This window comes from Ranitomeya variabilis, chromosome 1 (assembly GCF_051348905.1).
Source record: "Ranitomeya variabilis isolate aRanVar5 chromosome 1, aRanVar5.hap1, whole genome shotgun sequence".
NCBI lineage: Eukaryota > Metazoa > Chordata > Amphibia > Anura > Dendrobatidae > Ranitomeya > Ranitomeya variabilis.
This window is the reverse complement of record NC_135232.1, coordinates 756,493,970-756,519,424: the sequence shown is the minus strand read 5'-3', so window position 1 is coordinate 756,519,424 and position 25,455 is coordinate 756,493,970. Positions and strand designations below refer to the sequence as shown.

General features: G+C 45.3%; 1 protein-coding gene across 1 annotated transcript in view; it reads right to left on the bottom strand.

The window, feature by feature from the left end:
- The window catches only part of APC2 (APC regulator of Wnt signaling pathway 2), a 105,672-nt gene extending 80,429 nt beyond the window's left edge, over positions 1 to 25,243 (bottom strand). The window contains exons 1-2 of the mRNA XM_077271206.1: positions 25,123 to 25,243; positions 21,788 to 21,857 (exon numbers count right to left, since the gene is read on the bottom strand). Of these exons, the coding sequence (XP_077127321.1) occupies positions 21,788 to 21,793 (6 nt within the window). The 5' untranslated portion in view covers positions 21,794 to 21,857; positions 25,123 to 25,243. The remainder of the gene's footprint in view (positions 1 to 21,787; positions 21,858 to 25,122) is intronic.
- Positions 25,244 to 25,455: the final 212 nt, after the last annotated feature.

Genomic DNA, 25,455 nt, shown 5'->3' with positions numbered 1-25,455 from the left:
CTGCCACACTGCACTCTTCCTACTATGGATAACATTTTCAGGCATTGCACGCTGTGCTACTTTCACCGGATGGCCATGCTGTCCTAAAACTTTTTGTTTTTGGCAAACTTGTTTGGCCTGATATGGGCCTGCCAGTGACAGCTGTTGCGATGTAGATGGCTGCTGCGGATCATCCTCTTCCGCTTCTGAGCTACTGGCAGCGGCACCCTCTTCCCCCAATGGCTGCCAATCTGGGTCAACAACTGGGTCATCTAGCACCTCCTTTTCAATGTCATGTGCACCTTCCTCTGTGTCACCGTGTAAGGTGCTATAGCGTTCGGGACGGGGCACCATAATGTCATCAGGGTCAGATTCTGGCTGAGTACACTGCAAGGGCAATGTAGTGATCTGAGTCAATGGAACAGCATAATAATCTAGCTGTGGCTGTGCATCTGTGCACTCCATGTCCGATTCATCTTGTAATGGGCTGTTAACAATTTCCCTTTCTAACCCAGGCACGGTATGTGTAAAGAGCTCCATGGAGTAAACTGTAGTGTCCCGCATCCTTCACTTTTGGTTTGGGTGAAGGACACAAGGAAGCGAGTTGTTCCTGACCGGGAGCATCAACTGACGACTTTCGGAAGAGGAGGCAAAAGAGCTAGAGGCTGAGTCAGCAAGGAAAGCCAAAACTTTTTCCTGCTGCTCCGGCTTTAAAAGCCGTTTTCCTTCTCCCAGATAAGGGAGCCTTCGAGGCCTTGTGTAGCCAGACGATGACGCTGGCTCAACACCTCGAGACTTAGGTGCTATTTTGCTTTTCCCATTACCACCAGATGCTCCACCACCACCACCATCATTACCAGCTGGCAACGACCGCCCACGGCCTCTTCCACCAGACTTCCTCATTTTTGGGAAAATGTAACCAAAATAACAACCGTTATATGGTACTGTAAAACAAGGTAGAAGGTGTATATAAACTTGTTGAGAATTTAAATCTCCCTTTTTTGAGGGGAGAGACTGCACCAAAACTCAGGCCCAGTGTATTACACTACACAATGTAAGTGGCAGAATGTGGCTGGAAGATATACGACAAACTAACAGAACTGACGTAGATCCACTTAGTGGCAATTTAAATCTCCCATTTTTGGGGGGGAGACTGCACCAAAACTCAGGCCCAGTGTATTACACTACACAATGTAAGTGGCAGAACGTGGCTGGAAGATATACGACAAACTAACAGAACTGACGTAGATCCACTTAGTGGCAATTTAAATCTCCCATTTTTGGGGGGGAGACTGAACCAAAACTCAGGCCCAGTGTATAAAACAACACAATGTAAGTGGCAGAAAGTGGCTGGCTGATATACCACAAACTAACAGGACTCTAGTATTTCCACTTTGTGAGAATTTGAATCTCCTTTTTTTGGGGGGGAGACTGCACCAAAAAAAAGGCCCTGTGCATAAAACACCACAATGTACGTGGCAGAAAGTGGCTGGCTGATATACCACAAACTAACAGGACTCTAGTATATCCACTTTGTGAGAATTTGAATCTCACTTTTTTTGGGGGGAAGACTGAACCCAAACTCAGGCCTAGTGTATTTTACAACGCAATGTGAGTGGCAGCAAGTGGCTGCCTGATACACGACAAACTAAGAGGACTGAAGTATATCCACTTTGTGAGAATTGGAATCTCACTTTTTTTGGGGGGAGACTGAACCACAACTCAGGCCCAGTGTATTTTACAACGCAATGTGAGTGGCAGCAAGTGGCTGGCTGATACACGAGAAACTAAGAGGACTGAGGTATATCCACTTTGTGAGAATTTGAATCTCACTTTTTTTGGGGGGAGACTGAACCCAAACTCAGGCCCAGTGTATTTTACAACGCAATGTGAGTGGCAGCAAGTGGCTGGCTGATACACGACAAACTAAGAGGACTGAGGTATATCCACTTTGTGAGAATTGGAATCTCACTTTTTTTGGGGGGAGACTGAACCACAACTCAGGCCCAGTGTATTTTACAACGCAATGTGAGTGGCAGCAAGTGGCTGGCTGATACACGAGAAACTAAGAGGACTGAGGTATATCCACTTTGTGAGAATTTGAATCTCACTTTTCAAGTGGCAGAAAGTGGCTGGAAGATATCTGAAAAAATCCAAGGACTGTAGTACAATTTCAATCTCCCTACAATGATCTCAGGACAAGTATGGCAGCAACAAAAAGGACTGCTGCACACAAAAGTGTGGACAAATAAACAAGATAACTGTGCAGAAAGGAGCAACAGGATTTTTGCTTTTAAAAAAGCAGTTGGTTTGCACAGCAGCGTGCAAACAGCAATGCAGCTATCAGGGAGCCTTATAAGGCAGCCTAATAAGCTACAGAGCTGATGCACAAAGATATAGCCTCCACTGTCCTGCAAAAAAAAGGTGGTGCTGGACAGTGGAAATCGCTACAGCACAAGCAGTTTGGGGGTTAATCTTCCCTCCCTAACTATAGCCCTTCTTCTGACGAAGCTGCAGCAATCTCTCCCTATGCTAAGATCAGCAGAAGTAAGATGGCGGTCGGCGTGCACGCCCCTTTATACCCCCTGTGATGCCGCAGAAAGCAAGCCAATCACTGTCATGCCCTTCTCTAAGATGGTGGGGACCGAGACCTATGTCATCACACTGCCCACACTCTGCGTCCTCCTTCATTGGCTGAGAAATGGCGCTGAACGCGTCATACGAAACGCGACTTTGGCGCGAAGATCGCCGACCGCATGATCCCACACTAGGATCGGGTCGGGTTTCATGAAACCCGACTTTGCCTAAAGTCGGCGATTTTTGAATTTGTCCGATCCGTTTCGCTCAACCCTACTTATGACCATGTGATATTTTGTTTTTTCTGTTTTATTAAATTTGCTAAAATTTCTATATTTCTGTTTTATTTCAGTCAAAATGGGGTGCAGAGTTTACATTAATGTGAAAAAAAAATTAACTTTTTTGGATTTACCAAATGGCTGCAATGAAACAGTGTGAAAAATTTAAAGGGGTCTGAATACAGCTGGAATCACAAGATCACAAACAAGGGGGGCATAACTTCAGTAATGCAAGCAGATAGATCACACAGAAGGTACAAAAGCATTAGGCAGAATTAAGATAATGAATGACCCTGGAGATAAATTCTGCATAACAGAAAATACAAAGTGACGCACATGGAGCCAAGGATCTTCCCATGTCAGCTCGCAGGCGATGCCTGTGTGACCCTCAGCTCTGCTGGTGCCGGAGGTGGATTCAGTCATGCAGGGAATCATGATAAAAAGCTGGTGTCTGGCTTTGCTGAGTGACCATCTGGGGCACATGTAGACATCAATGAGTTCTATAAATTAGCTGTTTATATGAAGAATCCCAGGGGCCTTGCATCTGTATAATCGAAGCACTGTGTGTGCAGTGTAACATGCAATTCTGGAAATGAAGCACAAATGCAAACAAAGGCTCCTATTTTTTGACTATTTTGTTCTACAGTCCTTACTGAGTAGGGACCAGTACAGTCCTATGTTCTGCGCCCAGTCACGCTTTTCTATTCACCAGTATTATCACAACCATCCTCCATCTGCTGACATGTGCTGGTTTCTGAGGAGCTCCACAAACAGCTAATGTTGTGTTCCCTGGGCAGAAAAGATTCCTCCAAGAGCCCACTATAACAGCAATAAGAGTGACTGCCCCTACTTCCCACAAATCCTACTATTCTCCCCAGTCTCACCCTGCCTGATGGAGAATACATTTACAGATACACCCATTACAGCCCACTCACGGAGAAGGGAAAAAGCTCCTAAAAATGGAAACAGTGAAATGAGTGAACGTTTCAGCACTCTGGACAGATCCTGAAATATTAGGAATATTTAATACCAGGAAAAGATGTACAATAACAAATTATATTGTGGTACCAGGAAAAGAACGCTGCTTCATGGGCTGTTGGGATGTATAATGATGAGTGCAATTATCTGGTCATCCATACACAATATTCCTGAATGGCCTGAAGGCTGTGTAAGACTCATAACATGTATTACTGAGCAATTCTATAAAAAGGAGGAACTAAATAACAGGAAAACATCCGGCATCCACTACTGCTAAACAAAGACCTGACGTAATGCATCAAACCCCAGCGGGCAAACAACAAAATTGCATTCCTGAGGAGTCGAAGGGTCAAGAGAGAGTGGGCGCCATATTGTCACTGTGAGGTCCTTTGCAGTCATCACTGAGGGGCAAGTCGGTGTCAAATGCACACTTAACACATTCAGCACCAATACATTGATTTTCATTGGAAGGAGCTAATCCTGTGGAATCCCCATGGAAGGCAAAGCTTAATGTGTTATATGCAAATAGCTGTTAGATCAGGTCTGGACTGATAGAACAAATAATATATATTGTACGTATACCACCTTCTCCATCAGTGAGAGGGCATCAATACAGCTGCCAGGACAAATGCTACCCAGCTTTTTCCATTTTAGAATAGTGTAACATTACTTGAAAGAATGCAGCATAGAGAAGGAACAATAATTCATGACCAGCTCTACCCTCGCCTACTGTATCCTCACCCATCCCTTGTAGATTGTGAGCCCTCGTGGGCAGGGTCCTCTCTCCTCCTGTACCAGTTATGACTTGTATTGTTTAAGATTATTGTACTTGTTTTTATTATGTATATGCAGCGCCCCAGAGTCCTGGTCATTGCAGTACTATGGCTCCGCCGCTAAGGGGGGCTATGGTACGTCTGATGGCACTGAAGGAGTTCATCTGACCAGGTATCACAGACACCAATGCATTTCACAGTCGGGCCTCCAGGGGGAGCTAAGGGTACTATTCATTAGGCCACTCCTCACATACTGGTAAAACTGGGGGTCAGGCAGGAAGTTAGAAAGAAAGCTGACTGGGTTGGAACCAGGCAACACCTTGTGGCAGAGAGTGTTGTGGGGGAATTTTCGGTAGGGTCCCTGTCAGGTTTGGGACCCTGACAGAGGCCTGGCAACGAGAGAGAACATCACGGGACCGTGCCTGCTCAGCATAGCGGCGGTGCCCTAAGAAAGGATCAGAAGCGAGATATATTGTGCTGAGTGAGAAACGAGATCAAAGCAAGAAGGAGAATACCAGTAGGAGTCGTGCTGTAAGACCGAGGCAACATCCTACTGAGGCGCACAACCGGCGGCCGGAACGCCGAGGAAGTATTTCTATATATAGCTTCAGGCAATACTTCAAACCAACGGCAGGACAGTCAGTCACAGGCGGGCTGTCTCACCTAAATCACCTAAGAAGACATAGGGGGCAACTTGTGGAGAGGGGCGACTCTAAGGTCCCGGAAGAGCTCCGAGCCTACCCGTCATACGGGTGCGTCCCAACCATAACACCGGGAGGGACGGATTAGCAGAACATCATCTAATCGAGTTGTGAGGGAACATGAGAAACAGATACAACAGTTGTGGGGACTTTCCGTAAGCACAGCAGGGGAGGACCACAACACATAGCGCTAGCAGGAAGGCACAGATTTCCACCTGCAAAGGGAACTCTGGAGGTGCCATCGGACCGGCCGGACTTGCGCAGCCTGGTGAACCGTATTCCGGACTGAGGACCCTGAGACCTTCAGTAAAGAGGTAAAGAGACTGCAACCTGGTGTCCTCGTTATTTACTGCACCGCACCACCACCACTATCCACATCTTTTACTGTACGCCCCTCAGCAGGGTCACGGACCGGGTCTAGCCACCGTGACAACCCCAGAGCAGAGACTCAGAGGCCCGGTACCGGGTACCCCTCGGCCCTGTGGCAGTGGGGGCGCTTCAACTTGGCGTCACGAACAGGATCTACTTAAGCCTGAAGAATCAGGTCATGTGTGCCTTGGAACTGTGATTTATTATACTTGGACTGTGATTTATTGCAAAGACTGTGCTGTGCCATTTACCGCCAAAAGTTCCCGCCAAAAGTCGCCGCCATTGCAGCGCCACAGGGAGCACAGAGGGAGAAGAAGGGCGTGCCATGGGAGGAGACTACCAAAGCGGCGCCAGAAGTAGCGACCGCCCCCTCCGACTCCTGCTGCGAGAGGACGACCTACCCAGCAGCAGAGGAGAACCGCCCCCTGATTTGCAACGGCAGGAACGAGGTAAAGAAGGAGCTCAACCTCGGAGAAATGGCGGAGCCAGGTGCATGCGTTGCCGCCGAATGCCGGACAGCGATGATGAACAGCAAGTGCCCGAGCAACGGCGAAGCAATCCCGGCTTGCCCTCACCCATCAGAGGCGGACTCGCGTCCACCGCCGGTGAAGGATCTGAACTACCTGGAGCCGCCGACGGAGGAGCCGAGCCTACCTATCCCCACCACGGAGCCATGGAGGGCGGAGCCACATCAAGAGGCCATTCCGGAAGGGCCGCGGTCCGGGCTGCAGCCGATTCCAGTGTCCTCGTCAATGGAACAGATCGACATCGGTGGAATCACATCAGGCGCAGGTATGGACGGCGCCCCTACTCCCCCGGCCGATTCTGCTCTCCCGACCGATCCGGCTCCCCTGACCGATCCCGCTCCGGTGACCGCTCTTCACCCCAGCAGCAATGACCGCGCCTTTACGGTGGAACGGGTGGTCCTCACCCCCGACGTGATGGGGAAGCTGGTACCTCCCCTACCGACCAAGATGGGGGAACCCATAGATGTGGGCCCAGATGGGGTGATCCTCCGGTGGGACACCCCCTGGAACGAGCCGTATGGAGCTCCGGGGGAGAGCCTCACCCTTGCCGTGCTCACTTGGGAACAGTATAAACAATGTCTGATCCAACACTGGAAAAACCGAGACGAAACGGAGCAATCTGATATGCCGAAGACGCAACGCAGGAAGCCTGCGCACCACAGGAACGACGTGGTAAAGTGGGGGACTGTGCTAGCCTTCCACCCGAAGAGGGGTTGGGGCTCCATACAGGAACCGGGACTACCAACTGACGTCTTCGTTACTAGCTACAACGTAAAAGCTCCCTGCTGCAGTCGAGATGGTGACCCATTGCAAAGGGGGGATCAGGTGACTTACACTCGCCGCCGGAACGCACAAGGATGGTGCGCTCGGAACGTCCACCGGTGTGAGCCTGAGGGAGCGTCACCTGTTGCCGTGACCCCGATTGATCCGGATTTGACAGATCTCGTTACTATCACCACCGTCCGCCTTGTAGCAGCCGCCGAGCTTGCAAGCAGGATTAGCCTTCGAATCCAGACACCGGCTGATCTGATGGCACCTGGGAGACCAACTACCAGCACAGGTGCTGCATCGGCCGGGGATCAAAAACCACCGTCTGCACCACAAGAGTAAGATCTTAAAACTCTGAATATGTAAATAGTTCTTCCAACTGTTTGTTCTCTGCTACTTTGCTGCTAAAACCCGTCTAGGGTTATTCTTAAAGGGATCCCTTTGTTGACCCGGGATCCCTATTGCTTTTTGTTTGTTTTCTACGTTTTGCACGAGTTATCAAAGAACTGCTGAATCATGAACAATGCATGATACAAACTCCTTGTATATAGTTTGCACCTTCTTAAAGGTGCTCTCTACTGGTTTTACCTAAAAGACGGACTCTTTGCGAAGATACGGTTCTTGGAACCTGCACTGGAGTCCTTGCTGCATACGGACTTGCGGCTTGAGAAGTTGCACTACCTCGTAGAGACTTGGTACCCTCTTAAACGGGATGTTCACATCTTGCACTTATGAACAGTGTTGCCTTAAGATGGTTGAATGGCAATAATGTCTTGAAAAGAAAGTATTGATGATGTTGATATGTGAAAGTTAAATGTAACCAACTAGTTGATTGTAAGAAATGTTTAATAATGTGATAGAGAATGAGGACAGGAAGTGAACCCGTAGGGGTTAGTGGTGAGTCCTCTTAGGAGCCATATAGGGATGGCTCAGTGATCTTGAACTGAAAGAACGAAAAATATATTCTATACTGTGTATAGTAGTGGAAGGACAGTAGGCCCGGGCAGAAAGGGGCGGTCCTGTAACAGAAAGGAGAGGCAGTAGGTCTGGAGCAGTTAGGACAGGCGGTCCTGCAGATTTAAAGAAGGAGAATGCATAAAAGTTGATTAGCCTTATAATGTGATTATAAGAAGGTCTTTAGTGGATTTAGCGAGTACGTCCTTAAAGGCAATGTTAAACTATTGTTCAGAATTTGCACTCAGTAGAATACCCAGTTGGGTAAGAAAAGTTATTTATAGTAAAGTTATTTAAAAGTATTTAACCATGTTTGTAATGTTCAAGAGTCCTCACCTCCCATAAAGGGAAGCTCTGTTAAAAAGTTTACTTGTACTTGCATTTTCAAAATTGTATGTCTTTTTGCTGACATGTATTGTTGTTTTCTTCCCAGTCCAGGAGTACTGGATTTAACCGGGGGGGAGTGCAGCGCCCCTGAGTCCTGGTCGTTGCAGTACTATGGCTCCGCCGCTAAGGGGGGCTATGGTACGTCTGATGGCACTGAAGGAGTTCATCTGACCAGGTATCACAGACACCAATGCATTTCACAGTCGGGCCTCCAGGGGGAGCTAAGGGTACTATTCATTAGACCACTCCTCACATACTGGTAAAATTGGGGGTCAGGCAGGAAGTTAGAAAGAAAGCTGACTGGGTTGGAACCAGGCAACACCTTGTGGCAGAGGGTGTTGTGGGGGAAGATTCGGTAGGGTCCCTGTCAGGTTTGGGACCCTGACAGAGGCCTGGCAACGAGAGAGAACGTCACGGGACCGTGCCTGCTCAGCATAGCGGCGGTGCCCTAAGAAAGGATCAGAAGCGAGATATATTGTGCTGAGTGAGAAACGAGATCAAAGCAAGAAGGAGAATACCAGTAGGAGTCGTGCTGTAAGACCGAGGCAACATCCTACTGAGGCGCACAACCGGCGGCCGGAACGCCGAGGAAGTATTTCTATATATAGCTTCAGGCAATACTTCAAACCAACGGCAGGACAGTCAGTCACAGGCGGGCTGTCTCACCTAAATCACCTAAGAAGACATAGGGGGCAACCTGTGGAGAAGGGCGACTCTAGGGTCCCGGAAGAGCTCCGAGCCTACCCGTCATACGGGTGCGTCCCAACCATAACACCGGGAGGGACGGATTAGCAGAACATCATCTAATCGAGTTGTGAGGGAACATGAGAAACAGACACAACAGTTGTGGGGACTTTCCGTAAGCACAGCAGGGGAGGACCACAACACACAAGCGCTAGCAGGAAGGCACAGATTTCCACCTGCAAAGGGAACTCTGGAGGTGCCATCAGACCGGCCAGACTTGCGCAGCCTGGTGAACCGTATTCCGGACTGAGGACCCTGAGACCTTCAGTAAAGAGACTGCAACCTGGTGTCCTCGTTATTTACTGCACCGCACCACCACCACTATCCACATCTATTACTGTACGCCCCTCAGCAGGGTCACGGACCAGGTCTAGCCACCGTGACAACCCCAGAGCAGAGACTCAGAGGCCTGGTACCGGGTACCCCTCGGCCCTGTGGCAGTGGGGGCGCTACATATACCCCTCCTCACATGTAAAGCGCCATGGAATAAATGGCGCTATAATAATAAATAATAATAATAATAATAAATTAAAACTATCTTGGCACTTCTGTCATCTTTTTTTCTTTGGGCCCACTGAGACAGAAGCTAACTGATAGATTATTATCTGCTATTTCCATTTATCATTCATTTTTAGATTTAGAGTACTTTTAAGGTGAGGTCCACACTGTATGTTTTGGTTTCTGATGTTTATATTTAAAAATAAGTGGATATAAAAGAGGGGTGCATAAATCCATGTGTTAGATTTGTATTTCCTTTAACAACCATTAGATTCCAATACACAAATTACCGTACCATGCGTTAAGCTGGCCAATCTAAGCATTCTTACAAGCAAGTCTTACAGTCAAAGTTTTGTGTAGGATGGAGCTTTCCAATACAGGGATCAGTAATATTCTACGGTGTACTGTATACTTTGTGGTAGGAATACTCGTCCACTGGGTTGATGATGCTCTTTCCTACTATGTATGAGTCTAAATGTACATTTTGTGTATTTTCTCTATGAAAAAGAGTTGTAATGGCCAGTCCTACAAAAATCCATTCTATTCATCATAATCCCATTGCTTCTAGCTACCCAGAGTCAATAATGTTTTGTGGAAATAAGAGACACTTAGAAAAGTTGCTGTCTATAATCCCTTCTGTATAAAAATGTTCACAAAATGATGTTTTTGCACCAAAAATAACACATCCATATTATAGCATAGATAAGCATTCGGTCATAATGGCTTCTATTTGTTACATCTTTAATTGTAATAGTAATAATCTTTGTTCATGTGGAACATATTTCACAGCATTTCATGGTTCAGAAGTGAAATGGACACACAATATCAGACATAACAGAGTAACAAATTAATCACTAAGGCTACTTTCACACTAGCGTCGTGCACTGCACGTCGCTATGCGTCGTTTTGTAGAAAAAATGCATCCTGCAAAAGTGCTTGCAGGATGCGTTTTTTCTCCATAGACTTGCATTAGCGACGCAGTGCGACGCAATGCCACACGTCTCAACCATCGGGCGACGGTTGCGTCGTGTTGCGTCGGACCGTCACCACCAAAAAACGTTGCATGTAACGTTTTTTGGTGCGTCTTTTCCAGCATTTCCGACCGCGCATGCGCTATGTGCTATTAATAACATGCATAATTCATGCTAAGGTATCACTACCACGTATAGCTATAATGGTGGAAATAAAAAATGAATAGAAGTAATGTAGGCGGTGTTATGTGTCATTCTTACTGCCAACGTGGAGTATATTACTAATGATACAGATGAGGAAAAAATAATCATAATGTGTATGATTTGCATTAACTCCTAAAGCAGTACTGAAAATGGATGGCGTGCGGACAGGCCAGTTTCAAGTAATTGATATTAATGAGCCTTTTATGAGTCTATAGTCATACTCCTGAAAAAATGCATACATGCACCAGGCATTATTTCAAGCTATTCACTAACCTCATACAGCTCTGCATACATCGTATTAATGTTAATATCGTTCTTTCATAGCTGTCCACAGACCAATAGCCTAAACTGCACATTTCGGCCCCAATTCATTAAAGCAATTTGGACAGAATTCTGGGGTTAATTGCATTGAAAAGTCACAAAATTAGGGCCCAAACAACTATAAATGACCTGCTATATAATATGGAACTTGCAATACGTAAAGAAATCCAAAGAGAATGGAAGCAGACAACCAAAATCATAATCACAATAATCCTTATTAAGCATATATAAAGAACAATTAACATCAGGATAAAATGATGCAAAATAAGGGAGTGTGAGACAAAGTAGCGCACTCACCCAGAGACCAACACAATAATGGAGCATGTAGATATACAGCACAACTCTCGAACAGTAATATAAACAAAGTGCACCTGAATGCTATATCTACTAATGCCAACTGCCACTGTTTGGCATTATTATATATAAAATTCAGGTGCAATTTGTGATTAGTTTACATTACTGTTGTGGAGGCGGTGTACTGTATATCTACATGCTCCATTATTGTGTTGGTCTCTGGGTGAGTGCGCTACTTCGTCTCACACTCCCATATTTTACATAATTTATCCTGATTTTAATTGTATTACATCTAACGTAATACAAATAAACATTTTTATTAAATTACTATATACACCATACTATGACAGCAATACATGGTTCAACTCTTAATCAATTCGACAGTTTGTGGCACATGGGCCATTCACGTGGTCCAAAATGAGTAACAGGCATGCACTTCTTATAAATTTGGGGCATTTTACTTCAGAGCTGTTTTTATTATGACCAATCGAAATAAACATTTCTGTGCATGTCCAGAGCAACACGTCCTATTTACTTTTCATGGTGTCTAACAAAATAGCTAAAACATCATTTCTTATTAGTATGATTTATGATTTAGTATTTGAGACGTTAACATAGAATTTCAATTTAACAGCAATGGGACTGATCAGTATGACAATCGCCTACCCAGTCAATGGGAGCTTATGACTAGAGATGAGCAAATTTGTTCGACTTCCTCCTTGTTTGGCAAGCTATAGCGCTTACCAGATAAGCTGCCTCGGGAACTCAGCTTCCTGGATGGCGCCGGCTGATCAGCTGTTCCAAGCCGCAGCTGCATGTGTCGCGGCTGTGTGACAGTCACAAAACATGTGACATAGAGAGCCTGTTTGTTGGGCGACACATGCAGCTGCGGAGCCGAACAGCTGATCAGTCGGCGCCATCCAGGAAGCCGGGTTCCCTCTGCACTTTATTTGGTAAGAGCTATAGCTTGCCGAATAAGAGGGAGCCGAATAAATTCACTCATCTCTACTTATGACCAACTTGACATTGGCATAGTAAGTACAACCGCATGATTAACATGATGACCAAACATGTGGCCAAAACAAATTAATTTCTCAAAATGATGCACATTAACACTATAAAATAATGAAATAAATGAATTAATCTCTGATCAAACAAAGTCTACTGACAAAGAATGTCAACTCAGAAGACAATAACTGACTAAAATTGAAATTTTTGTAAAACATGGGAAATGTTATCCATTACCCTTGTCTAAAATATTTTCACAGATGTAGACTTTTCCCTGTACCACTGCTTGAAGAAAATGTCTTCTCAAAACTGGATGTAGGTTTGGGAGTTGAATTTAAGTGCATATTCAACCAGATAAGGTCCAATTAGCTCATCTTTAATAATACGAGCCCATGGCAAATAGCCCACTTCTTCATTGCTGGTGTTAGAGTTGGCATGGAGGTGTCTGTACCCATTACTGATCCAGCCACAGGCCCATCTATCTGGTCTGTCAAGAGCCACATTCATCTAGTTAGTCTATATCTTCAGGCCAAACCCTCACCATTATACAGATACGCATCACCTGATTTGCTTCAAACCAATAAGCATTCAAGTTTATACAGCTTGGGGTTGGAAAATCTGCATAAAAATGATGATATGGCCAAAATGCTCACTAGCCTAATGATTATGAACACAGTGTATATTTTTATATTTGTTCTATTACACTTTGTTTTGTGACTTTCTCTCTTAGGCTTCTTTCACAATTGCGTCGGTATGGGGCTGTTGCTAAGCGTCGGCGCGATGTACTGACGCATGTTGTGAAAATTCGGCACAACGTGGGCAGTAGATGCAGTTTTTCAACTCATCCGCTGCCCATTCTAAAGTCCCGGGGAGGAGGGGGCGGAGTTCCGGCCCTGCATGCGCGGTAGGAAATGGCAGACAGGACGTACGAAAAAACGTTCCCTTGAACGTTTTTCGTGACGACGGTCCGCCAAATACCAACGCATCCAGTGCACGACGGATGCGACGTATGGCCATACGTCGCGATCTGTCGCTAATACAAGTCTATGGGAAAAAAACGCATCCTACGGGCACATTTGCAGGATGCATTTTTTTCCCAAAACGACGCATTGCGACGCATTCCAAATGACGCAAGTGTGAAAGTAGCCTTATGTGACATTGCTGTGAAGGTTATTTTTGTATTACGATTCTGTTGCTTTTAACCATGTGCAATGACATTACTGTACTTAACTTAGCCATTAACTGTGACAACACTACATATTTTCCCTTTTCATTCTTTGTCATTATGCTTGTTCTGTCACCTAATTGTGTACAAACATAATGCCTGTACCGTGTTTAGGATTTCTATGCTCTGATATTATCCATTTGGGAACAGGGACAATTTTAGACAAACTGGGGCCCTGGGCAAAAGTTTAAAGTGGGTCCCCAAATGCTATCATATCGCACCATCACACAGAAACATTTTAGTTGCGTTTACATGCCCTCAATTCATGCCGTTAAACAAGTGTGATCAATAATATATAAGTAATTTGACACTTGTTTTCCGACCTCTTTACATCAGCTGAGGAAGAATGATGGTCACAGAACGATCACTAGTAGATCAATCTGTCCCCATACAGTATCATGTTATCAGCTTATCTGTGATGTTCACCGAGCGATGTGCTGCTGAGAACGATTTTTGTTCCGGCATAACCAATCCAATCACTTGATGAATAGGCAGCATTTTGCTTGTTTAGTATAATGCACCATATAGTCCTCCACATAGTATAATGCTCACAATAATCCTCCATATAGTATAATGCACACCCCATAGTCCTCCATATAGTATAATGTGCCCCATAGTCCTCTATATAGTATAATGTGCCCCATAGTCTTAAACATAGTATAATGTGCCACATAGTCCTTCATATAGTATAATGCACTCACCATAGTTCTACATATAGTATAATACACTCCCTATGGTCCTTCATACAGTAAAATGCACCCCATAGGCCTTCATATAGTACAATGCACTTTCTATAGAATAATGCATCCCATAGTCCTTCATATAGTATGCTGCACTCCCCATAGTCATCCATACAGTATAATACACTCCCCATAATCCACCATACAGTATAATGCACCCCATAGTCCTTGATAGTATAGTCCTCGAGTGTATAATATATACACATATAGTACGCATACATATAGTACACATAGTGTAATGCACATCTCATAGTCCTTGATAGAGTATCATGCAGCCCCAATATAGTACATATAGTATAATGCAGCCCACCTATAGTATAATGCCACACCATATAGTATAATACAGCCCCATATAGTATAATGCAGCCCCACATAGAATAATGCAGCCCTCATATAGTACATATTACATATAGCACATCGGAATAATGTGTGCGTTAAAACTAATGTACTTTATTACTCTTAAATATAAAATACAATTAATTAATGAAAAAGGTGCACGTGCAAAGACAGTCAAAATCATGTTGGAACTGTACACTTGGTTACAGCAAATGCCTTGAAGCATACAGGATTGCTGACCCTATAATTACCGTATTCGGGTACCTGTGCTTTCATCCAACCTGACTGTAATAGGCTTGAATCCCGAAACCAGATCCCTTTTAGGAGACAGAATTAAGTGTACAGTCCACACAGGCTAATGAATTATGTCAATAGTCATATTAAGCCTTTTGCAGTTGATACCTGTCCCTACCACAAACCTTGGAATGAAAAACAAAGTTCCCAGCCACCCACCCTCAGACCCAAATGCTAAACATGCATATTTCCAAGTTGCTTGCTGTGGAAATGTTGCCATTTAGGCTGACAGACATGGAGGATTTTTGGCGGATCATGGTGACAGCCATCCCTCATTACTCCGTTCCCAGCCGCTACTTTTGCTCTCGGTGTGGTGTACCCGCCTTATACTAGCACGTGTTCAGGAATGCCCGTGCGCTTACCAATGCACTAACTGGCATTGTCCACTTAACGACTGACACGTGAACAAGCGCTTGTGGCCAGGGATGCTATATTTCCCTGATGGCACAATGGGTGAACGTTGTGGAGGTTGGGGCCGAGTCACACCTTGGAACGCACATGTGCTCCCGATGCCGAGGATGCTGGCCCTACTTCAATCAGGGTTTCCTCCACCTCCTACATCAGTTCCTGCACTCCCTCCTGCTCTTCCTCATCCTCCATCTCCGATGTGCTATCTCAGAACATGTCGCCCACATCAGCTGGAAGCTCTGCAGCACTGCCTCAGCGAAGCGGCAACAGGCTCTGCTAAAGCTAATTTGTCTAGGTGACAAAGCACACACTGCGGCAGAGTTACATAATAACAGACCAGACATATCTGTGGTTTTTGCCATTGCACCTGGTATGGTGTGATAATGGGTGCAACCTGGTGGTTGCTGTGAAGCTTAGCAAGCTCACACATGTACCATGCTTGACACTTGTACTCAACTTGGTAGTTAAGCGGTGTCTTAAAATCTACCCAGATTTGCCAGAGCTTCTGGTCAAGGTATGCCGCATCAGCTCTCATTTCCTAAAGTCGGTGACAGCTGCTGCCACTCTGGCCATGCTGCAGCAGCGCATGCAAGTGCCAGCTCATCAACTGGTGTGTGATGTGACCATGTGCTGGAACTCCACACTGCACATGTCGGGCTTTGTGAACAGCAGAGGCCAATTGTTGAGTACCAACTCCAACACGCCAGTCGGTATTCTAGTAAACCTCCACAAATAACAACTGATGAGTGGGCAATGATGTCTGACATTTTGTGTGGTTCTCCAAGACTTTGAGGACTCCACAAAGATGGTGAGCGGCGATGATACCATAGTCTGCACAACGATCTCGCTTATATGCCTACTTAAACAGACGCTGCTTACAATTAAACATGAAGCCATGCATGCTGACCAGGTGGAGATGGAGGAAGACATAAGACAAAGAGATTCTACCCAGCTCAGCCTCATCTCATCTGCTTTTCGTGAAAAAGGGTAAAAATGAGGAGGTGGAAGCTGAGGAGGAGGAAGAAGTGAAACAGGAGCTGGTGGCTAGCAGAGGCTAGTAGTCACACAACCTTCATCTGTGTTTCCTACGTGAATGGGCTGAGGATGGGAGTGAGGAGGAAGAGAGGGAGGAGGAGATGGAGAGTCATCATCATGGTAGAGACAGGGAAGCATTGGCTATATGGAGCTTGGCACATTTGGCCGACTTTAAGAATCACTGCCTTTCCCGTGACCCTCGCGTTACATTCATCATGGACAAAAAGAGTACTACTGGTTGTTCACCCTGCTAGACCCACACAACAAGGAAAACTATGCATCTTTTCCGCCTGAGATGGAGAGGTCTTATGCCATTGTGGAAATTATAATGAAAAAATTCCCAGTAGACAATGCTAGCGGCAGGGGGCAAGCTTCCTTGCCCAACCAAGGAGGAGAGGTGAGGGAGACACACACCAGGTACAGCAGAGGCAGGGGTACACTGTCAAAGGCTTGGGCCAATTTCGTGACACCCTCCCAGCATCGATGCCCTCATGTCCGGGTATTTTTGACAAGGAGGGAAAAGTTTTACAAGATGGTCAAGCAACACCTGGTGGACCAAACCATTATATCCCTAATTCCTCTGCGACCTTGAGATATTGGGGTCTCAAAGCTGGACACCTGTCATGAGCTGTCCCTCTATGCCTTGGAGATGTTTTGCTGCCTTAAGGTACCTTCACGCTAAACGACTTTGCAGCGATAACGACAGCGATCCGTGACGTTGCAGCGTCCTGGATAGCGATATCGTTGTGTTTGACACGCAGCAGCGATCTGGATCCTGCTGTGATATCGCTGGTCGTTGCTGAAAGTTCAGAACTTTATTTGGTCGTCAGATCGGCGTGTATCGTTGTGTTTGACAGCAAAAGCAACGATGCCAGCGATGTTTTACAATGGTAACCAGGGTAAATATCGGGTTACTAAGCGCAGGGCCGCGCTTAGTAACCCGATATTTACCCTGGTTACCATTGTAAAAGTAAAAAAAAAAACAGTACATACTCACCCTCTGATGTCTGTCACGCTGCTGCGGACGCCGGGGGACGCGATTGTAAGTATGTAGTGTTTGTTTTTTTACATTTACACTGGTAACCAGGGTAAACATCGGGTTACTAAGCGCGGCCCTGCGCTTAGCAACCTGATGTTTACCCTGGTTACCCGGGGACTTCGGCATCGTTGGTCGCTGGAGAGCTGTCTGTGTGACAGCTCTCCAGCGACCACACAGCGACGCTGCAGCGATCGGCATCGTTGTCGATATCACTGCAGCGTCGCTTAGTGTGAAGGTACCTTTAGAGTCTTGTCTGAGTGGATGTTTAATGCCACAGGGGGGTCATAGCAGACAGACACTTTCGCATGTCAAAAGAAAGTGCTGACAGGCTCACTCTGATAACAATGAACAAAGCCTGGATTAGACTGTTACACACCCCCAGATGACAGCAGCACATAAAGTGTTTTCAATGTTCTATATTTGAATGAGACCTGCCAGTTGTTTCATTCATTCTAGGGTGTATGGAAGACCCACTTATAATTTTTTCCTGGCTTTGCACTTTGTGCAAAGCGTTTATGAGTGTAGAAGTACCACAACTACACTTTGTTCACAATATTTGAATAAAGCAATACAGTTGGTGCCTTCAAGGGAGTATGGATGACCCTGCTTGTAATTTTTGGCAGGATTTGCACTTAGTGCATAGCCTTTATGAGTCAAGGGTGTAGCAGGTCAGCTCACTCTGCTGCTTCCTGAGATAGACATAGGAAAACTTTGTAGTAAAGTCTCTGGGTGGTTTATTGTTTCATAAACCATAAAGCCAAAATAGTAACACAAAACAGCCTTTCTGGCACAAATGAAAATAAAAAGTTGATACAAAGTTCTTCCCAGTATGGCTTTAGCCTTCTGGGACAAACACACACTGCATTGGAGATGCACGCTCGAGGCTTCCTTCCTCCAAACAGACCAGACAAAAAAAAAAACAGTGGATGGACATTTAACTCCCTCCAATCACACCCTTGAGGTGGAGATATGGTGAGTAGACGTCCTGCCCATCTCTTACCTACGCACCATGAAACCCGGACCCTGTTAACGAATGGTTTACTCTCAGCACATATCATGCTGGAGGGAAACTTATGGGTTTCACATCATGGAGGATAACAACCTTTGCAACACAGATCTTCCCTCACATACGGCGCCAGTGACCCTGTCACAAGGGTACCAATACATGAGAATTTATATGAACAGAATGTATACGAGGTCCTCCTTTATGTCTAATAAAGGGTGTATATGAATCCCTCTGAACATTTTTTTTTCTCGGTAAAATGTAATCTGTCATCGGTTTGGAATGTTATATTGTCAGTCCTTAAAGTGCAGTAAAAGTGTGACAACATCATTCTCAGCAGTGATCTGGGAGTCAGAGATGCTTCCAGAGGCCTTCTCCATGCTGTTCTCCTTCCATTCAGCAGTTTTCCCATCGATTTCAACATTTTTGCTGCCCCCAGACCTCTTTGTAGGGTCTGCTGGAAAAATGCTCACATTTCCCATTGACTCCCATTATACTCGTTACTTGAAAAGAGCATGTGAGTATTAGCAATTGCTCGGTTCGAGCACCTGAACATTTTATTGCTCGTTCATCTCTAGTATAGTACTATCACTTTGTGCAACCTTTGTGTCTGCACAGCATTAATACCTATGTAAAAAAAAAGCCAAGAAGCCAGCACTGCCTAGGGTCAGCACGCAATACATAAAGTGCATGTGCACATATTAATTTCTAACTGTACTTTAAACTGAAACTTTTAGCAAACAATCCGGACCTGGTCAGCCTTTATCTGCGCTTGCCCTTTTGGCGCCATGGGAGTGTTTCAGAAATGCTTCAGGTACGTTTGCATTTAATATAGTCTTGCTTTTAATACATTTAGGAGGCTGCAATGGCACAGCATATATAAAAAAAAACATAGAGTAGGACTGCCCCTATCTGAAAATGCCGTGATGTGGCGAGGTAGCTCAAAGAATTGATCAATTGTTTGCTAAAAGTCTCAGTTTAAAGTACAGTTAGAAATGAATATGTGCACATGCATTTTCTTGTTATTTTTTTTGGTGAGAGATTTTTCCAGCTAATATAGTTAATAATAATAGCAAGTAAAAGCATGTAATGAGAAACTGCAAAACTGTGCTGTACCCAAGGTTACTACAAATAATTAGATATAGGGAATATTAATCAGCCATTTTGTATGCAGAAGTACGCTATACACAGTGATGTATTAGGCTGGCATAAACAAATCATTCAACACATCTAAGTGATCTGGAATTGGAAACCCCTATTCAACTATAACAAAACATACCAGATAAATAATCTTGATAAAATGTGTTCACCAGCCTGCAGCAATCCCGGTGAAATCTGTGACAAGTTGTGGATCCACCAGGCAGACATTGAGAGGCTTATTCCTACTTAGGGTACTGTCACACAGTGGCACTTTTGTCGCTACGACGGTACGATCAGTGACGTTCCAGCGATATCCATACGATATCGCTGTGTCTGACATGCAGCAGCGATCAGGGACCCTGCTGAGAATCGTACGTCGTAGCAGATCGTTTGGAACTTTCTTTCGTCGCTGGATCTCCCGCTGTCATCGTTGGATCGGTGTGTGTGACACCGATCCAACGATGCGTTCGCTTGTAACCAGGGTAAACATCGGGTTACTAAGCGCAGGGCCGCGCTTAGTAACCTGATGTTTACCCTGGTTACCATCGTAAAAGTAGAAAAAAAAAAAAAACGTACATACTCACATTCCGGTGTCGGTCAGGTCCCTTGCCGTCTGCTTCCTGCACTGACTGACTGCTGGCCGGAATGTAAGAGCAGAGCACAGCGGTGACGTCACCGCTGTGATCTGCTTTCACTTTACGGCGGCACTCAGTCAGAGCGGGAAGCAGACTGCAAGGGACCTGACGGACACCGGAATGTGAGTATGTATGGTTTGTTTTTTTTTACTTTTACGATGGTAACCAGGGTAAACATCGGGTTACTAAGCGCGGCCCTGCGCTTAGTAACCCGATGTTTACCCTGGGTACCCGGGGCCTTCGGCATCGTTGGTCGCTGGAGAGCTGTCTGTGTGACAGCGCAGCGCCCCAGAGTCCTGGTCATTGCAGTACTGTGGCTCCGCCGCTAAGGGGGGCTATGGTACGTCTGATGGCACTGAAGGAGTTCATCTGACCAGGTATCACAGACACCAATACATTTCACAGTCTGGCCTCCAGGGGGAGTTAAGGGTTCTATTTAGTAGGCCACTCCTCACAATCTGGTAAAACTGGGGGTTAGGCAGGAAGTTAGGAGAGAAAGCTGACTGGGTTGGAACCAGGCAACACCTTGTGGCAGAGGGTGTTGTAGGGGAAGATTCGGAGGGGTCCCTGTCAGGGGTGGGATCCTGACAGAGGCCTGGCAAACAGAGAGAACATTACGGGACCGCGCCTGCACGATATAGCGGCGGTACCCCAAGAAAGGATAAGAAGCGAGGTATATTGTGCTGAGTGAGAAACGAGATCAATGCAACAAGGAGAACACCAGTAGGAGTCGTGCTGTAAGACGAGGCAACATCCTATTGAGGCGCATAACCGGTGGCCAGAACGCCGAGGAAGTATAGAGCTCCAAGCCAAACTTCAAACCTACGGCAGGACAGTCAGTTATAGGCGGGCTGTCTCACCCAGACCCAGGAAGACACAGGGGGGTAACAACAGGAGTGGGATGACGCTGGAGTCCCGGAAGAGCTCCGAGCCTCCCCGTCATACGGGTGCGTCCTAACCGTAAGATCAGGGGGACGTAGAGGGAGAACATCAGAATCGAGTTGTGAGGGAACACGAGAAACAGACACAACAAGTGTGGGGACTATCCCGTAAGCACAGCAGGGGAGGACCACAACACACAAGCGCAGGAAGGTAGGCACAGATTTCCACCTGCAAAGGGAACTCTGGAGGTGCCATCGGATCGGCCGGACTTGCGCAGCCTGGTTAACCGTATTCCGGATTGAGGACTCAGAAGCCTTCAGTAAAGAGGTAAAGAGACTGCTACCTGGTGTCCTCGTTATTTACTGCAACCTGCACCGCACCACTACAACATCAACACCATCTCGCACACCCTTTCATTGGGCGCCCCTCAGCAGGGTCACGGACCGGGTCTAGCCACCGTGACAACCCCAGAGCAGAGACTCAGAGGCCCGGTACCGGGTACCCCTCGGCCCTGCGGCAGTGGGGGCGCTGCAACAGCTCTCCAGGAACCACACAACGACTTTCCAACGATCACGGCCAGGTCGTATCGCTGGTCGTGATCGTTGGAAAGTTGCAGAGTGTGACAGTACCCTTAGTGTGCTCACGACCATAGGTTGATCCTAGTTATCTACTGTCTACAATCATGCTGGCATTCTGTTCATGATCTCAGTGCCTCATACCTCCATTGCAGACTCAAGTCAGCTTGTCGCTCAGTGTAAATACCAGAGGAAATCAGCCAAATTCTTCATTCTGGTGACAAAATACAAATTTCACACATGTAAAAACAGATTGTTCACTGATCAGTACAAACATTTATTGCCACAACTCCATTGTTGTCACTCCAGGACCTGCCCATGGCCCCAATCTTTCGCCTAATAATGGACTTAACATAGTTAGTAAGGCCGAAAAAAGACATTTGTCCATCCAGTTCAGCCTATATTCCATCATAATAAATCCCCAGATCTACGTCCTTCTACAGAACCTAATAACTGTAAGATACAATATTGTTCTGCTCCAGGAAGACATCCAGGCCTCTCTTGAACCCCTCGACTGAGTTCGCCATCACAACCTCCTCAGGCAAGCAATTCCAGATTCTCACTGCCCTAACAGTAAAGAATCCTCTTCTATGTTGGTGGAAAAACCTTCTCTCCTCCAGACGCAAAGAATGCCCCCTTGTGCCTGTCACCTTCCTTGGTATAAACAGATCCTCAGCGAGATATTTGTATTGTCCCCTTATATACTTATACATGGTTATTAGATCGCCCCTCAGTCGTCTTTTTTCTAGACTAAATAATCCTAATTTATCTAATCTATCTGGGTATTTTAGTTCTCCCATCCCTCTTATTAATTTTGTTGCCCTCCTTTGTACTCTCTCTAGTTCCATTATATCCTTCCTGAGCACTGGTGCCCAAAACTGGACACAGTACTCCATGTGCGGTCTAACTAGGGATTTGTACAGAGGCAGTATAATGCTCTCATCATGTGTATCCAGACCTCTTTTAATGCACCCCATGATCCTGTTTGCCTGGCACTGGCTGCTCCAGGTAAGTTTATCATTAACTATGATCCCCAAGTCCTTCTCCCTGTCAGATTTACCCAGTGGTTTCCCGTTCAGTGTGTAATGGTGATATTGATTCCTTCTTCCCATGTGTATAACCTTACATTTATCATTGTTAAACCTCATCTGCCACCTTTCAGCCCAAGTTTCCAACTTATCCAGATCCATCTGTAGCAGAATACTATCTTCTCTTGTATTAACTGCTTTACATAGATTTGTATCATCTGCAAATATCAATATTTTACTGTGTAAACCTTCTACCAGATCATTAATGAATATGTTGAAGAGAACAGGCCCCAATACCGACCCCTGCGGTACCCCACTGGTCACAGCGACCCAGTTAGAGACTATACCATTTATAACCACCCTCTGCTTTCTATCACTAAGCCAGTTACTAACCCATTTACACACATTTTCCCCCAGACCAAGCATTCTCATTTTGTGTACCAACCTCTTGTGCGGCACGGTATCAAACGCTTTGGAGAAATCGAGATATACCACGTCCAATGACTCACCGTGGTCCAGCCTATAGCTTACCTCTTCATAAAAACTGATTAGATTGGTTTGACAGGAGCGATTTCTCATAAACCCATGCTGATATGGAGTTAAACAGTTATTCTCATTGAGATAATCCAGAATAACATCCTTCAGAAACCCTTCAAATATTTTACCAACAGTAGAGGTTAGACTTACTGGCCTATAATTTCCAGGTTCACTTTTAGAGCCCTTTTTGAATATTGGCACCACATTTGCTATGCGCCAGTCCTGCGGAACAGACCCCGTCGCTATAGAGTCCCTAAAAATAAAAAATAATGGTTTATCTATTACATTACTTAGTTCTCTTAGTACTCGTGGGTGTATGCCATCCGGACCCGGAGATTTATCTATTTTAATCTTATTTAGCCGGTTTCGCACCTCTTCTTGGGTTAGATTGGTGACCCTTAATATAGGGTTTTCATTGTTTCTTGGGATTTCACCTAGCATTTCATTTTCCACCGTGAATACCGTGGAGAAGAAGGTGTTTAATATGTTAGCTTTTTCCTCGTCATCTACAACCATTCTTTCCTCACTATTTTTTAAGGGGCCTACATTTTCAGTTTTTATTCTTTTACTATTGATATAGTTGAAGAACAGTTTGGGATTAGTTTTACTCTCCTTAGCAATGTGCTTCTCTGTTTCCTTTTTGGCAGCTTTAATGAGTTTTTTAGATAAAGCATTTTTCTCCCTATAGTTTTTTAGAGCTTCAATGGTGCCATCCTGCTTTAGTAGAGCAAATGCTTTCTTTTTACTGTTAATTGCCCCTCTTACTTCTTTGTTTAGCCACATTGAGTTTTTCCTATTTCTTTTCCTTTTATTCCCACAAGGTATAAACCGCTTACAGTGCCTATTTAGGATGTTCTTAAATATTTCCCATTTATTATCTGCATTCTTATTTCTGAGGATATTGTCCCAGTCTACCAGATTAAGGGCATCTCTAAGCTGGTCAAACTTTGCCTTCCTAAAGTTCAGTATTTTTGTGACTCCCTGACAAGTCCCCCTAGTGAAAGACAGGTGAAACTGTACAATATTGTGGTCGCTATTTCCTAGATGCCCGACCACCTGCAGATTTGTTATTCTGTCAGGTCTAATAGATAGTATTAGGTCTAAAAGTGCTGCTCCTCTGGTTGGATTCTGCACCAATTGTGAAAGATAATTTTTCTTGGTTATTAGCAGAAACCTGTTGCCTTTATGGGTTTCACAGGTTTCTGTTTCCCAGTTAATATCCGGGTAGTTAAAGTCCCCCATAACCAGGACTTCATACGGGAAAATACAACCTCCTCTAACAAATAGTATGATTACTACTATTCTAGATCTCCAGAATATATGGCACTCTATTCTATCGGATATTATAGATGTTTTCTGAATATCCTCACCATCATGACTTCTAGACATGGCTACACCTTTGGATCGCTGCCTCTCTAGCCTTCTCCTCAAATGCATGACCACAGTACAGTATGTTTTAGCATCTCGGACCCTCATCACAAGCAAACAGAGTCACACAATCATTACATGTCCTCTATCTGGTGTGCCGCACTACAGCCCAACATCACGATCTTGTATTCCTGCATATATTAGAGGCCCATTCCTTACCTCTCGATTTCTTTGTTTAATGGCTAGATAAATCGGTTCGGTGCCATCGTCACTAAGCCCACCCATTCCCATCCAATGCTAATCCCTATTACCGCCCACCACTTTCCCTCAAATATCTATTTATACCTGAACGCACTGACTTCACTGAGTCACCGGGCAGAATCTAGCTATTTTCCACCATTATTAATCTTCCAGCAACAGAAAACAAGATGAATACTAAGGATTGCAAATAACAAGAATAAAATGGAAATAGCCCCACATTCTTGACAGAGACCTAATATTTTCACCCACCTCCTAAGACGGTAAAAGAATACACCTGTCTCTTACCTGCTACGATGCGGAAATCCAAAGGATGCTGAGAGCCCTTGTATTCTCAACAGCCTCCATGATCCTTCCTCCCTTTTTCTCCCCCATCCGTCTCACCTCCCCCTCCCTGTCTGCTCAATCCCTCCTCTCGGAGCACATCCTCCTCCTCTCCCAGTGTCTGGTGCTCTATACTGTACATTTCATCATCTTTCTCCCAGCATCCTTCCAGCTCGTCCCCCTTATCAGTCCATCATTAATGTTCCTCACCAATTCCGTAACATCAAGCCTACAGCTTTCCTCACTGTAGGGTAATGAGACCCCATTTCCCATATAAAACACAACTCTAAATCGCCC